The 15,883-nt window shown below is 44.4% G+C and overlaps 1 protein-coding gene across 1 annotated transcript in view; it reads right to left on the bottom strand.

The window, feature by feature from the left end:
- Positions 1–15,883, bottom strand: part of LOC131190551 (dynein axonemal heavy chain 9-like) — a 171,435-nt gene that overhangs the window by 153,534 nt on the left and 2,018 nt on the right. Inside the window, exons 3-8 of the mRNA XM_058167887.1 lie at positions 12,518–12,685; positions 10,770–10,886; positions 10,324–10,474; positions 9,617–9,731; positions 2,383–2,451; positions 9–135 (exon numbers count right to left, since the gene is read on the bottom strand). Coding sequence (XP_058023870.1) covers positions 9–135; positions 2,383–2,451; positions 9,617–9,731; positions 10,324–10,474; positions 10,770–10,886; positions 12,518–12,685 — 747 coding nt within the window. The remainder of the gene's footprint in view (positions 1–8; positions 136–2,382; positions 2,452–9,616; positions 9,732–10,323; positions 10,475–10,769; positions 10,887–12,517; positions 12,686–15,883) is intronic.

Raw genomic sequence — 15,883 nt, 5'->3', positions numbered from 1 at the left:
CATCTTACCTGAGGGTCAAAATTGACAGTAATCAGTTTACTCTCTGGATCTCGTTGGATAAGTGGTTGAGTGAGGTTATACTGAGCTTTCACAGAGACAGTCTGGAACCATTCTTCATACAGCTTCTCTTGATATCTACCAGAAGACCAAGCAATCATATCAACACTGTTTATACACTGGCAGCAGTGTTATTTATTTATTTTATTTATTTATTTATTTAATTTTGTCATAAAAAGCATCACACAAAAAGACTATATAATATATAAACATATATATGAGGAGAAACAAGGAAGTATAAGTATATATATATATATATAGGAAAAGAAACAATAGGACAGGAACGGTAGGCACGTTTGTGCTCTTATGCACGCTCCTTAAAGTCCTCTTAGGAATGGCGTGAGATCAACAGTAGATAGTTTTTGGTTAAAGCTTTTGGGGTTATGAGAAGAGACCACAGAGTCAGGTAATGCATTCCAAGCACAGATAATTCTGTTACAGAAGTCATATTTTCTGCAATCCAAATTGGAGCGGTTGACATTAAGTTTAAATCTATTGGTAGCTCTTGTATTATTGCAGTTGAAACTGCATAATAGGGCCGCAGTGTGGCTCAGGCTGTAAGAAGCCTGTTATTAAAACACAGCTGCCTGCAATTACTGCAGGTTCTAGTCCCACCAGGTCCAAGGTTGACTAAGCTTTCCATCCTTTATAAGGTAGGTAAAATGAGGACCCAGATTGTTGGGGGGGCAATAAGTTGACTTTGTAAATATACAAATAGAATGAGACTATTGCCTTATACACTGTAAGCCGCCCTGAGTCTTCGGAGAAGGGCAGGATATAAATGTAAACAAAAAAAAATGTAGTCTTTTACAGGAAAGACATTACAATAGATGATTCTATGAGCTAAACCCAGGTTATTGGAAGAGATTTCCTGGCTATGTTGCAAGCAAAGCTGAAGTGAAAAATTGTAGGTGGGAGTTCTTGACCTTCTGTCCCTATTATCTAAAAAAACTACTTGGCTCCTTCCTACAAAGTCATTTCTCCACATAACCACCGCTCCTAGAAGATTCCAAGGTTGCTGTTCAATCAACTTTCAGCTATTTTTCACTTAAACCATATAAACAGGATCGAATTTGCAAACTGAATCACAAGAAACCTGGCTCATAAACAGTAAGTCTGAGAGGCACTAATTTAAATATGAGCCAGCAATGTGCAGCAGCCGCCAAAAAAGCTAATACAATCCTTGGTTGTATAGGCATAGAATCAAAACCACATGAAATATTAGTACCACTTTATAAAGCCTTAGTAAGGCCACACTTGGAAAACTGCATCCAGTTTTGTCAACACAAAAGAAAACAATGTTGAAGCTTTGGGAAAAGTACAGGGTAAAGCATTTAAGATGATTAAAGGCCTAGAGACTAAAACATACAAAGAATGTTGCAAGAATTGAGTTTGGCTATTTTAGAGAAAAGAAGCAGTTGAAGTGTCATGACAGAGTATTCTAGTATTTGAGGGGCTGCCACAAAGAGGAGGGGGACAACTTGTCTTCCAAAGCACCAGAGGTCAGGACAAGAAACAATGGATGAAAACTAATCAAAGAGAAATGCAACCTGGAATTAAGAAGAAACTTCCTAACAGTGAGAATAATTAACCAGTGGAACAGCTTTGCCTTCAGAAGTTGTGGGTGCTTCATCACTGCAGGTTTTTAAGAAGAGACTGGAAGGCCACTTGTCTGAAAGGGTTTCCTGCTTGAACAGGGGACTGGACTAGAAGACCTCCAAGGTTCCTTCCAGCTCTATTCTATTCTACATAACAATTAGTCTTAGTCTTATATACCGCTTCACAGTGCTTTATGGCCCACTCTAGTGGTTTACAGTGTCAGCATATTGCCACTGGATTTTCATTTTACCAACCTCTGAAGGATGGAATGCTGAGTCAACCTTGATCCTATGAGAATCGAACTGCCAAACTGCTGACAGCCAGCAATCAACAGAAGTAGCCTGCAATGCTGCATTCTAACCACTGTGCCACCACGGCTCATTGCTATTGCTATTTATTAATAAAGGAGAATATTTGTGGCTCAGGGTTGAAATGAGGGATCCTTTGTGATCTCTGAGTGTGCTTTCTTGCAGATTTCATTACCCAAACTAGGCAGCAACATCAGTGCTTTTATTATTCTTCCCAAAGGACCCCATTATCATGTTGATATCATATTGTATGCAAAACATTTCTAAAACAGTGGATTTAGTTAATTAATCAACTAAAATTTTTTTGGATAAAATTAACCCCCAAACCCCTATTAGCTACATATTGCACCAAACCAATAAAAATAATTTAGCAAAGGCAAATTTATTCTTACAATATGCTCTAATGAAACATATTTACCTTTCTAATAACTGGATCAAATCTTCATACTTTTGCACCATTTTTTTACCTTCCATAGAATCCAAGGAACTATAAATAAAATGCATCAAACATTATGACTTGATAATTTGACTGAAATTATGTGCTGGTCAATATTTTAAATAACTTTGTAACAGGGTTAAAGTGCGACCGGTTCAACTGAACCAGTCACGGCAGCAGCACATGGTTCAGAGAACCAGTAGTGGCAGCAGCGCAAGGCTATGCCCACCCACCCGGATATGATTACTTCCTGTTTTTAATTAAGAAGTAACCTGTTTTTGACCTTCTTTGCATGCACAGAAGGCTTTGTGCATGCGCAGAGCGTCCAAGTGTGCACTTCCAAACTGGTAGGGAAGGTAAGTAGATTTCACCCCTGCTTTGTAGATAATGTTTACATGTAGATGTGATACAGTGGATATAGGTAAAGTTCCCCTCGCACATATGTCCTAGTCATTCCCGATTCTATGGGGAGGTGCTCATCTCTGTTTCTAAGGCGAAGAGCCAGCACTGTCTGACAACAATTCCAGGGTCATGTGGCTGGCATGACTAAACGCTGAAGGTGCACAGAGCGCTGTTACCTTCCCACCAAAGTGGTCCCTATTTTTCTACTTCCATTTTTACGTGCTTTCAAACTGCTAGGTTGGCAGAAGCTGGGGCAAGTAACAGGAGCTCACCCCGTTATGCGGCCCCAGGGATTTGAACTGCCGAACTGCGGACCATTCTAATCGACAAGCTCAGCATCTTAGCCACTGAGCCACCACTTTTATATGTACACTAATATATATGAATGTGTGTGTGTGTGTGTATGTGTGTGTGTATGTGTGTGTGTATAATACATACATACATATACATACAAACCTCAGAAAACATATATATATATATATATATATGTATATATGTATTATACACACACACACACACACACATATATATATATGTTTCGTCTGTGGAATGGATAATACATACATACATATATTGTTGTGACCCAGGTTCCTGGACCTGGACTCCTGGACTCGGATGATTCAGAAAGTGAGGGAGAAGACCTGGCCAGCCTTGCTTCTCTTGAGCCCTTTCCCTCCCTGGCACCCACTCAAAGGGAGGAGGAGGGGCCGGCAAAGCCTGATTCCCTGGAGCCTTCTTCTGATTTGGCAACGCCCCAAGAACAGTTTTGGAGTGATGCAAGATTACGAAGACGTGACCGGCGTGCGCAGCAGCGGAAGAGTTGGGACAAAGCCAAGTCATAATTGTCATGCAGTGACATCTGCAGAGACTATAAATAGGAGGCGGGACTTCCTGGTTTTTTGTCTTGGACAAAGTAATGAATTTGCGCGGGCAAACTGTATCAACGGAGGGAAGAATATATTCGTGAGTAATTCTGGCCTTATCTGTAATTTCCTTGTTATCTCCAGAAACTTGGCAGGCCCGTGGGTAGACGTAGCCAGGACATTTATATATATGTAAATAAATCAGAAAAGAGGCCTCTGACTGACTCTTTGCTGGGAGTATTGGGGGAAGGGAAACAGAACATTTTGTCCAAGACCTGACTAAAACATCTTCCACCAAAGATGGACCAGCAGCAGGTACAGCAGCAGTTACAGCAGCTACAAGCGGCTAATCAACAGCTCCAGCAGCAAGTGGCTCACTTGGCAGGCCAACTTGCTGCCGGGAATGTGCCTGCAGCCCCCCCCCCATCCTCCCACTCCTCCTCCTCGTCGCAAGTGCCCGATAACCGTGCCGGATAAGTTTTCTGGGCAGCCTGAGATGTTCCCGACCTTCTTGGGACAGTGCCAGCTCTACATGGCTATGAGGCCAGAGGATTTCCCAGACGACCGGGCTAAGGTGGCCTTCGTGATTAACCTTCTTTCCGGCTCGGCTGCTCGATGGGCCATGCCACTCTTGCTCCAGGACAGCCCCTGCTGGCGGACCAACAGCGTTTTGGCAGCACCTCGCACCATGTATGAGGACCCGTTCAATGCTGACGGCAACCAGGCGCCTTAAGGAACTCTGTCAAGGGAAACGCCCCTGCAGGAGTACATCGCGAATTTCGTCTTTTGTGCCAGGACTCTGACTGGAATGATGCAGCGCTGGTGGACGCGTTCCAGGAGGGACTCTCAGAGGAATTGCAAGATGAGCTGGCCCGGGTGGAGGCGCCGCGGACCCTCGACAACTTGGTGCCCCTTTGTCTCCGCCTCGATGCCCGTCTGCAACGGCGACCGTCCCGTCGCACCCCCCGGGACCCTCCGTCGACATCTGCACCCCCACTTCCTGCACCACCAGCACCCAGGGTCGCCCCACGTTTTGTAACCGCTGCGGAAGAGCCCATGGAGTTGGGAGCGGCCAGACCTCGCCTGACAGCCCAGGAGCGGAACCGGAGGCGCCAAGGGGGATTGTGCCTGGACTGTGGGGGGCCCGGCCGCCGCGCTTCTTGCCCCAGAAAGCGAAGTGGGGCACGACGCCGTCCCCGAATCACAGCGTGACCAATCGGGAAACGGAGCAGGCCCGACCTCGGGGAAACCCTAGGTCGGGCACGTACTAAGCCCCCACTGGACGTTGCGGAAGTAGACTCTGGGCCCCCTCGGCATCTGATTCTGGACACACGGATATGGTTGGGGAACCAGTCGGACGGGCTCCAGGCGCATGCGCTGGTGGACTCGGGCCACAACAAACTTTATGGACCAGGCCTTTGTGACCCAGTTTGCGGTCCCGTGGTTCCGTGGACCCTCCGATGCGGGTAGAGACAATTGATGGACGAGAACTGGTGTCCGGCCCCATTAAATTCGCCACCCAGCCTTTGCGCCTGGCTATTGGGGACCATGAGGAGGCGATCCAGTTTTATGTCACGGCGGACCTTCATTTTCCCTTGGTCCTTGGGTTGGCCTGGCTTGGACCCACGATCCTCAGGTGGCCTGGTCGCGAACGCCATCTCTTTCCCGAGTCTGCAGTGCGTCGATCACATCCGCCACACCTGTGCCGCCAGAACGCCCCACCGCTGCCATCACCTTGCCTCCTGAGCTGGCGGACTTCGCCGACGTGTTCAGTGAGAAGGAGGCGGACCGACTACCCCCGCATCGGCCCTACGATTGCCCAGTGGACCTTCTGCCCAACGCACCACTGCCTGTGGGACGCCTGTATTCCATGTCGGGCCGAGTTGGCCGCCTCAGGGACTTCCTGGACAAAAACCTGGCCCGAGGGTTCATCTGGCCTTCAAAGTCCCCTCTCTCGGCCCCGGTCCTCTTCGTGAAGAAGAAGACAGGGGACTTGCGCCTATGCTGTGATTACCGCCGGCTAAACGCCATTACGGTGCGGGATCGCTACCCCCTGCCGCTCATCCCGGAGCTACTGGAGAGGTTGCGGGAGGCCACGATCTTCACCAAGCTCGATCTCCGGGGGGCCTACAACCTGGTGCGGATGCGAGAAGGAGACGAATGGAAGACGGCATTCGGCACCCGATACGGACACTACGAATACACTGTCATGCCATTTGGGTTGACCAACGCTCCCGCCGCTTTCCAGCACTTCATGAACGACGTGTGCCGAGAAATGTTGGATCAGTTCGTGGTTATCTACCTGACGACATCCTGATTTACTCCCGGTCCAGGAAAGCCACCTTCGACACGTCGGTCTGGTTCTGCAACGCTATGGAGCAACAACTCAATGCAGCTGGAGAAATGCGTCTTCTTCCGGACTTCCATAGAATTCCTCGGGCATATCATCTCGCCCGAGGGCATAGCCATGGACCCATGTAAAGTAGAAGCTTTGTGTAGCTGGGAAGCCCCTCGTCGGGTGAAGGATGTTCAGCGCCTGCTGGGCTTCGCCAACTACTACTGGACCTTCATCCCGGGCTTCGCCACACTGACGGCTTCACTTACCCAGCTCCTCAGGAAGAAGGTTGCATTCCGGTGGGGTCCCCCGCAGCAAGAAGCATTCACAGCCCTCAAGAAAGCCTTCGTCACGGTACCCGTCCTGAGGCATCCCGACCCGCTCCGGCATTTTGTGGTGGAAACGGACGCGTCCAATGTGGCTCTGGGGGCGGTGCTGCTACAGGCTCCGGCGTATGGCGGCACACTTTTCCCGCGCTTACTACTCCCGGAAACTCAATCCTTCCGGCGCAACTACACTATCTGGGAAAAGAGTTGCTGGCTATCAAGGCTGCATTCGAGGCTTGGCGACACCATCTGGAGGGCCCGACATCAGGTGGAGGTCGAGCGGACCATCGGAATCTCGAGCACCTCACCACAGCTCGGAAGTTGAACCAGCGGCAGATCCGGTGGTCGTTGTTTTGCCGGTTCAACTTCCGCGTGACCTACATTCCCAGCGGTCACAAATGGAGGGCGGATGCCCTGTCCCATAAGCCGGAGTACCTCTGTGCCAAGGACCCCCTTCCTCCATGGATGGTGCTGCCGGCAGAAGCCTTGGCCCCAGCACGGAGCCAGTGGACTTGCGGGCCCAGGTGCGAGGCGCAGCGCCAGGACGCCTGGTCGCAGCAAAGGAGAGCGGAGGTGGGCCCCGTCTCCTTGGACCTTGGAGGAGGACTTACTCAAGTTTGGGCGATTATATGTGCCCACAGGACCACTCCGAGCCCTCGTCATGACCCAGTGCCACGACAACCCTGCAGCAGGACATTTTGGGTTCTTCAAGACCCTCCACCTGGTGACACGGACCTTTTGGTGGCCCAGTGCGGCATGATATACATGCCTACGTGACATCCTGCGTACCGTGCCGGCAAGCCAAGACCGCCACGGGGCCCTCCGGCTCCTCCAGCCCTTGCCGACACCCGACAGACCCTGGGGGGGCGATCTCTATGGACTTCCTGACGGACCTGCCGCCGTCCTCTGGGTTCACCACGGTGCTGGTGGTGGTGGACATGCTCACCAAGATGGCACACTTCATCCCATGCCGCGGACTGCCCACAGCCGCCAAAACGGCCCGTCTCTTTCTGCAGCACATCTTCCGCCTCCATGGTCTACCGGACAAGGTGGTTTCGGACTGCGGAGTTCAGTTCACAGCCCGCTTCTGGAAGAGCCTGATGGCCGCGTTGGAGGTGCAGGTGTGTCTGTCGTCATCGCACCATCCGGAGACCGACGGGGGTACAGAGAAGGTCATCGGTATACTGGAACAGTATCTCCGTTGCTTCATCAACCAGCAACAGGACAACTGGGCCGACTACCTGTCCCTTGCGGAGTTTGCTTTTAACAACTCTCAGCACACCTCTACTCAGATGACCCCGTTCTTTGCCAATGTGGGGTACCATCCGCGGCTCTTCCCTCTGGCACCACCGGACTCTCCTGTTCCCGAAACGCAGACCTTCCTGACGGAATTGCATGCGGTCCAACAGTTGGTACGTCAGCAGCTGAATCGGGCAAAGGAGGACTACAAACGGTCCGCCAACTGCTCCCGACGGGCAATGCCCCCGCTGGCAGTTGGAGACCGGGTGTGGCTCTCCACCAAACACCTCCTGTCCGACCGCCCGGTAAAAAAGTTGGACCACCGATTCATCGGCCCATTCCCTGTCGAGGCAGTCATCAACCCAGTAGCCTACCGACTGACCCTGCCACGATCCATGCGGATCCACCCGTTTTCACCGGTCCCTTCTGGTTCCTGAGGCCACACCGAGTCCCCTTCGTGCCCAACAGCACCCGTCACTGTCGCCGAGGACGGATCGGAGGAATCTGAAGTCCACAGCGTCTGAGACTCCCGCTGGCTGAAGGGTCGCTTCCAATATTTGATCGCGTGGAAGGGATACGGGACTGATTTCTCCTGGGTAGATGCCTCCGGCGTTCATGCCCTGACCTGGTGCAGGCCTTCCATGAGCAGAACCCAGCCCGACCGCATCCCGATCGTCAGCCCGGGGAAGGGCCCTGCGGTGAGGATAGTGTTGTGACCCAGGTTCCTGGACCCGGACTCCTGGACTCGGATGATTCAGAAAGTGAGGAGAAGACCTGGCCAGCCCTGCTTCTCTTGAGCCCTTTCCTCCCTGGCACCCACTCAAAGGGAGGAGGAGGAGGCCGCAAAGCCTGATTCCTGGAGCCTTCTTCTGATTTGGCAACGCCCAAGAACAGTTTTGGAGTGATGCAAGATTACGAGACGTGATCGGCGCAGCAGCGGAAGAGTTGGGACAAAGCCAAGTCATAATTGTCATGCAGTGACATCTGCAGAGACTATAAATAGGAGGCGGACTTCCTGGTTTTTGTCTTGGACAAAGCAATGAATTTGGCGAGCTAATCATGGAGGAAGAATATATTCGTGAGTTTGGCTTTGTGGTGGTGCTACATCTTCATAGTGGGTGTCAGTCTGCTGCATGTATGGATTGGAGGGGTTTGAAATGGCTAATGTTGCAGCTGTGGTTTGGCTTCTGGTCCTTGGTCGTGCGTCACCACCGCACATCCACCCAGAAAGCAGACCCAAACCCACACTGATCATGAAGCACGACCAAGGACCAGAAAACCCGAATAACCAAAGATCTACATACAAACACCCGCGAAAACCTCAGAAAACAAATATATATATATATATATAAAGACATACATATATTATATATAAATATATATATATATATATACATACATACATACATACGTATATGTATATGTATATATGTAATAGTTATCATTGAACAATGTTGAATTTTATCATTAAAATTCAAATCTATATATAATTACAATTTAAACCTGTATATATTTTTTTCAAAAGAGATGACAAAAATAGAGAGAAAAATGTTCAATGCTCTAATATAGAGGTGGGATCTTCATCAGCTATTTGATTTTCTCAACAATCCATCAGCCACAAATGCCTGATAAAATCCTGTGAGGTCTCACTAGGATTGCATAAATCAGACTAGAACAAGGGAGAGAAGCCATAAAGAATACTTTCCAGCCATTCCATTCTGGGTCACATAACCATAGGAAACTCCAGCGCATTTTTAATATTTGCTATCATTGGCTTCTCTATTTATACCAACATTGTTCCTGTTCTGTTTTGTTTGGAGGAGGGGGTGAAGTTAGCCTACTGGAAGATAGATAGATGGACCGAGTCTCAAATCGTTTAGATAATCATTTTCCAAGGTTCCATCATGTTGGAAAGAATAAAAAGTCTAAGACTAAAGTCAAAAGCCCTTTTTCAAACTTATTTTGTAATAACAGGTAATGTCATTTTTTTCAGTTTTAATATTTAGGAAGAACACTGTTAAATAAATATTTTTCTTTGAAAAAATACTCACCAATAATTGAGGTATCTGAAATTACTAAATGGGATTTTGATCCTATGTTTTAGTTCCTGAGCCCACTGAACCCCTCCAGCCACCAAAGGCATATTCTTATGCACTGGTGAATACCCTGAGAAACAAAATTCAGTCTGAAACTTAAAACACACCAACATTCTAAGTAGGCTTAATATTAATAATGTAGGTTGCTAAAATACCAAAAAGAATCCTAACCGGGTAACACAGACACATTCTCTGACACCATCCAACTCATTACAATGATCAGTTTTTCAAAAATTGTTAATTGTCAACTGAAGTCATTAAAAAACCCCTGATATTATAACCTGAAAAGGTTTTTTTCCCACCAAAAGTTAATTCCAACTGATCACACTAATATTCAACTCTATACTTCTCTAGCAATTTACAATTAAAAAACAACAACCAGGAGCCCCTACTCCTAAAACAAAATACAACTGGGAATGAACATTAAATGAAGCCCGGCTGAATAACCCGATATTGGGATAACACATAGTATATTGTTATTTTTACACTATCTTCACGTTGCATAGCTGTTTGTTACATCGTTAATCTAAAAAAGAAAATTACCTATAATGATAATTCGGTAAGATAATTGATCCTTATGGCAATTTTTAAAAATGAAACTGCTTAGACCAACTTATATTAATATTTTGTTAACTGAGTATTAAGACTTTTTAAACATATACCTATGTCTGTCTCCTCCTCAGTATGTTTCAGGTAGATCAACTTAGCATCGTCAAGGTCTTTGTCGAACATTGTGATGAGAAAATTATATTTATCATAGGTTTCTGCTGCTATCATTGGTCGATCCAGGAGGCTTCCAAAAATGTCTATCAGCTATCACACAGGAAAAAAAGGAAAGAAACTGAACATGCCCTGTAATCATCATTTGCAAACAAGAATCCTTGTCATTGCTCACATATTTTCCTTAATGAACTAGCTGTCAATATGCATACAACTGTAATTATTTCAATGCTGTAGCCAACATTAAACCAATAATAAAATATTCATCTATTGAAATATAAAAATCCATAAACTAGTACCTCGATATAATGAGCATTTGTCTTTATTTAAAAATAACTGGGGCACATTTCCTATGTTCTGCAGTAGCTCAGTATAACAAATTGCAAACCTTGAATGCATGGTCCACACTAGCTGCATCATCAAAGGCTTGGCCAAAGAGAGTCCCCAACCGCCGATCAATATCTTCCATTTTGCTCTTAAAGTCACACACATCATTTTCAAACTCCTAAAGGAACCAAATAAATATTTTTGTGAATAAAAGCCATGTCTGATTGAGCAGGCTTTTCAATACCAGATACTTTTTACTTTATGTTTGATCCCCGAAGTCAGGGCTGAAATGCTCCCAGTTCGAACCAGATCGCCCGATCTGGTAATGATGGAAGCGGGTGGTTCAGAGAACTGGTAGCAACATTCCCTGCCCCTCCCCATGCCCAGCTGAGCCGTGTGATCATCAGAGGTTGGTTTTTTTTTACTTTTGAAAGCATTTTTTCTTCGGCCGAAATAATGCTTTTAAAAGTAAAAAAAAAAGGCTCTGATGATCACGCAGCTCAGCTGGGATCATCAGAGCCTTTTAAAAGCACTTTTTCTACAACCTCTTTGGTCGAAGAGGTTGTAAAAAAATGCTTTTAAAAGACTCTGACGATCCCAGCTGAGTTGCCTAATCGTCAGAGGCTTTTAAAAGTATTTTTTTACAACCTCTTTGGCTGAAGAGGTTACAGAAAAAAATGCTTTTAAAAGGCTCTGACGATCCCAGCTGAGTTGCCTGATCATCAGAGGCTTTTTTTATTTTAAAGGCAAAAAAAAATGTTTTTAAAACAAAAGCCTCTGACGATCAGGTAGCTCAGCTGGGATCGTCAGAGCTTTTTAAAAGCATTTTTACAACCTCTTCAGCCAAAGAGGTTGTAGAAAAAAATGCTTTTAAAAGTAAAAAAAAATGTTGGCCATGCCCACCCAGTCACATTACCCCCCCAAGCCACACCCACAGAACCGGTAGTAACAAATTTTACATTTCACCACTGCCCGAACTCCTAGGTGGATATAACCTTGTACATTACTTACACTCTGTCAAGGACCTAGGAGTATTCATCTCAAACGATCTAAGCCCCAGAACTCACTGTAACAGCATTGCCAAAAAGGCATTAAGAGTTGTTAACCTAATTTTGTGAAGCTTCTTCTCCAGTAACATTGTTAACTAGGGCATACAAAACCTTTGCCAGACCAATTCTCAAATACAGCTTGTCTGCCTGGAATTCACACTGTATATCAGACATTAATAAAATTGAGCGAGTCCAGAGGTATTTCACGAGAAGAATACTCCACTCCTCTGCTTACAATACCTTATGCAACCAGGCTTGAAATTTTGGGCTTGGACAACTTAGAACTACACCGACTATGGTCTGACCTAAGTGCAGTACACAAAATTGTCTGCTACAAAGTCGTATCTGTCAACGACTACTTCAGCTTCAACCACAATAATACATGGGCAAACAATAGACATAAACACATGGTAAACCACTCCAAACTCGATTGCAGAAAATATGACAGAGTGGTTAATGCCTGGAATGCACAACCTGACTCTGTTGTCATATCCTCAAACCCTCAAAACTTTAACCTTAAACTCTCTGCCGTGGACCTCACCCCATTCCTAAGAGGTCTTTAAGGGGGCGTGCATAAGCACACCAGTGTGCCTACCGTCCCTGTCCTACTGTCCCCATTTATTTGTACCCATTTTCTGTGTTCATGTCCATGTTTATACTTATACCTGTTTTCTCATACATGTTTGACAAACTAAATAAAATAAATAAATAAAAATAAAGGTACAGAGCTTCTACTCTCCTAGAGTCCAAAATCACCCACCATATTAGCCACATCCAGACAGTCATACGTCCGGTCTGAAAATACTTTATACATTTCCTGGAATTCTTCATGCATACTCAGGACTTGCTGACTCAGAGATTTGCCTTTTATGCCACTAAATTCCAGCTTCTCCAATTTCTCTATGTCCAGAACTGTCATCAGAAGATCCTACAGAAATCAACAATTCACAGTTTATAACCTTGATATTTAGGCCAGCTTTTGGACATTAACAATATTACATACTGATTATCCAGCCAAAAGCAAAACAAAAATTTTAGAAACCCAAAACTTTCCAGATAATTTATTTCTCATCCCTAATGTGTCACTTAGTTTTCTGAGCAAGATCATTTGCATTTATCAACGTATAGACAGGCTCTTTGACAGAGAGAGAAAGACAGCATAAGTCACAGATGCTATTGCTGATACACAACCATATTGATCAAGGACTTTTTAAAAAATTATTATTACTGGATCTTATTCTAAGGCTGTTCAAAAGGAGCATCTTCTGTAACCATGAGCCATTTCATGCATCAAAACAAAAATATATGGAACAGAAATCCTCTAATTTGCTGCCTTTCTCTTTAATGGCTCTCTGCACTTCATATAGGATTCTGTCTCTGCTGGAAACAAATACAATATAAACATAAAAAATATAATAAATAAATTACATGAATATTTTACAAGTACACTAGAACACTGCTAACAAGGTCAAATTTTCTCAGAATAAAACAGGAAAGTCCAACTCTAAATATGGATTTTTATACATGTTTTATTGTTTGTTTCCTCTGCTTCTGATAGCTTGATATGATAGTAGATATATTATTTCACTTTATCGGGCAGATTTTGCCAAGAGGTATAAAAACATTATAAAAACTTCTTACAGGTGCATCGTATTGGGACTCAATGACTAAACATAAGTACTAAATATAAAGTACTACATAAACATAAATATTACAGACTAAACCTAAGTAGCACTAGCAATGTTGACTCTGCAGGCTAAAATCTATGCATTAAGTATATTTATTGTATTATGCTTACAAAGGGTATTTGCACATAATGGAGCTTTTAATAAGTTGAGCTAAAAGGCATCAGTTAGGAAAAATATTGTTCTCTTTAAAACCCCACAGTGTTCTTTCTACCTCATCATCTAGAATTTTGAATAGCAATCAAGAAACTGTTTCTTTCCATCTGGATCACAAAAGGTAATAGAAGTGCCTAGATTTTTAATGGACTAGATAAGGGCCAATAAGCTAAACGTCAAACAAGTAACCGCTGCTTGTAAGAAAGATGGGTGGGTAGGTTGGAAAGTAGTATACAACCAATTAAAAACAGACTTACATTCTAATAAGTAAGAATATGATGGAGACCTTACATTAAGCAGAAGCCCTTACTGGACAAGTATTGTGATATAATTTGCTGTAGTTTTTTTTAATGTTAGATTCAATTCTCCATACAAAGCTAAATCATCTAATGCCTGTCAACACTGACATTTTAAATCATCATTAATAATGATACAATACCTTCTTTTTTGTAGTTTTAATTGTCTATTAGTATTTAGAATAGAATTTTAGAATAGAATAGAATTTATTTATTTTTATTGACCAAGTGTGATTGGACACACAAGGAATTTGTCTTGGTGCATTAGAGTACTAAGAATTTTTAGTCAATACTGTACAAATGCCATAGTATCAGACAAACATAAAGTATGTTTTACAACAGGGGTGTCAAATTTGATTTTATTCAGGACCACATCAGAGTTGTGTTTCACCTTGGGGGCCCGAAGGGGCATGGCTAGGGTGGGAGTAGCCAGCTCACTGTCACTTATGTCAGGAGTGCCTGTGGTGGCCCTTGTGCGCTGCCAGAGAAAACAGGCTCCTGAGCTCCATTTTCGGCTGCGACAGCCTCCTGTAATCCTCTGCCAGCAAAAACAGAGCTCCCGAGCTCCCGAGCTCCGTTTTCACTGGCAAAGGCACCATGAACCAGTCTTTCGCTGTTTCCAAGTCAGCCCTGCTCCATGTGCCAGATCTCCATGTGCCAGATCCAGCCCCAGGGCCCTGAGTTTGACACAAATATTATTATTATTATTATTTAATCATGCTTGCATTTCCCTTATAGAATCATGCTACCATTGCCACATTTTTTTACCATCCGGACTATCAAATGCAAATCTCTCCGGCCAAAATTGCTTGGCCAATTATTTATAACTTTTTAACACCCAAAGCAGATTAGCACACTCTTTTGTAAATGGGTGCTATCATGAAACATGTACTATCACTGAACACAAACTCTTCCTCTATTTTTATCCATTTTACTATATCAGCAGGTACACAAACACAATAGTTTACTGCCTAGCAATAAAAATTAGTAAATTATCATTAGAAAAATATTATCATATTTTTTTAAAGAAATAGATGATTCCTATGTTCTTTGCAAGGATAATTAAGAGATATACAAAATGCTGCAACTTCCAGTGAATGTTATTTTGTATTTTTGTCTGGCGTTAGTACTTTATAAGAAAAGAGACCAAAATATTCTAGATGAGGCTTTTTTTCAGAAATGGGGATGGCACCAATAGTTGGTGTTATAATTAGAGATGACCTTGATGGAGATATGCAAGCTCTGTTACCAAGGCAACAAGGAGTAAACCATTTTTGAAGACTGTCCAGATAACTTTTGGAAGTGGCTCCCCTTCTCCTTCCTATAACCAGTGAGTAGGGAGGAATGGTGAAAATGACCCACACCCACTCAAAAGCACCTCACACTATGTTAGCATCTCCTTGTCTCCAATGCATATTTTCCTGGGGTTGCGCAACTACTATATGACTTCAGGAAAAGATGTAACTTGTTTTAAGGATCTCCCAGTCCAGGGGTCTCCAACCTTGGTCCCTTTAAGACTTGTGGACTTCAATTCCCAGAGTTCCCAGAGGGACTCTGGGAGTTGAAGTCCATAAGTCTTAAAGGGACCAAGGTTGGAGACCCCTGCCCCAGTCTATCAAAACTTATGGTATTTTGATGCATTCAAAAAGAACCCAACGGACAGTTGACCAGTGAAGGGAGAAGCAGCAATAGCATGAGAAAGCCAGAAACAAGCCTGCAATCTTTCTGTGCTTCACCATGGAGCTGACTTCTATCAATCCAACTCCTTTAGAACACAGAATCAGTTTTCAGAAGAGGGTTAAATGCATATTCAAAAAGTATTTAAGCAACAAGTCACCAATGCAAGAGAGGGGCTACAGAGTGAAACATTAGAGAATCAATGTACTCTCACCTCCTTCACCATGTAAACTTTCCCAATCAAGTCTTAGTTGGGCTTATCCTTCTTTTAAAGCCATGTTTCTAAATCAGATTTCAGCTTGGAGGCATGAA

This window comes from Ahaetulla prasina, chromosome 2 (genome assembly GCF_028640845.1).
Source record: "Ahaetulla prasina isolate Xishuangbanna chromosome 2, ASM2864084v1, whole genome shotgun sequence".
Lineage (NCBI taxonomy): Eukaryota > Metazoa > Chordata > Lepidosauria > Squamata > Colubridae > Ahaetulla > Ahaetulla prasina.
The sequence above is the reverse complement of the archived record's forward strand: the minus strand, read 5'-3'. Positions and strand labels throughout refer to the sequence as shown.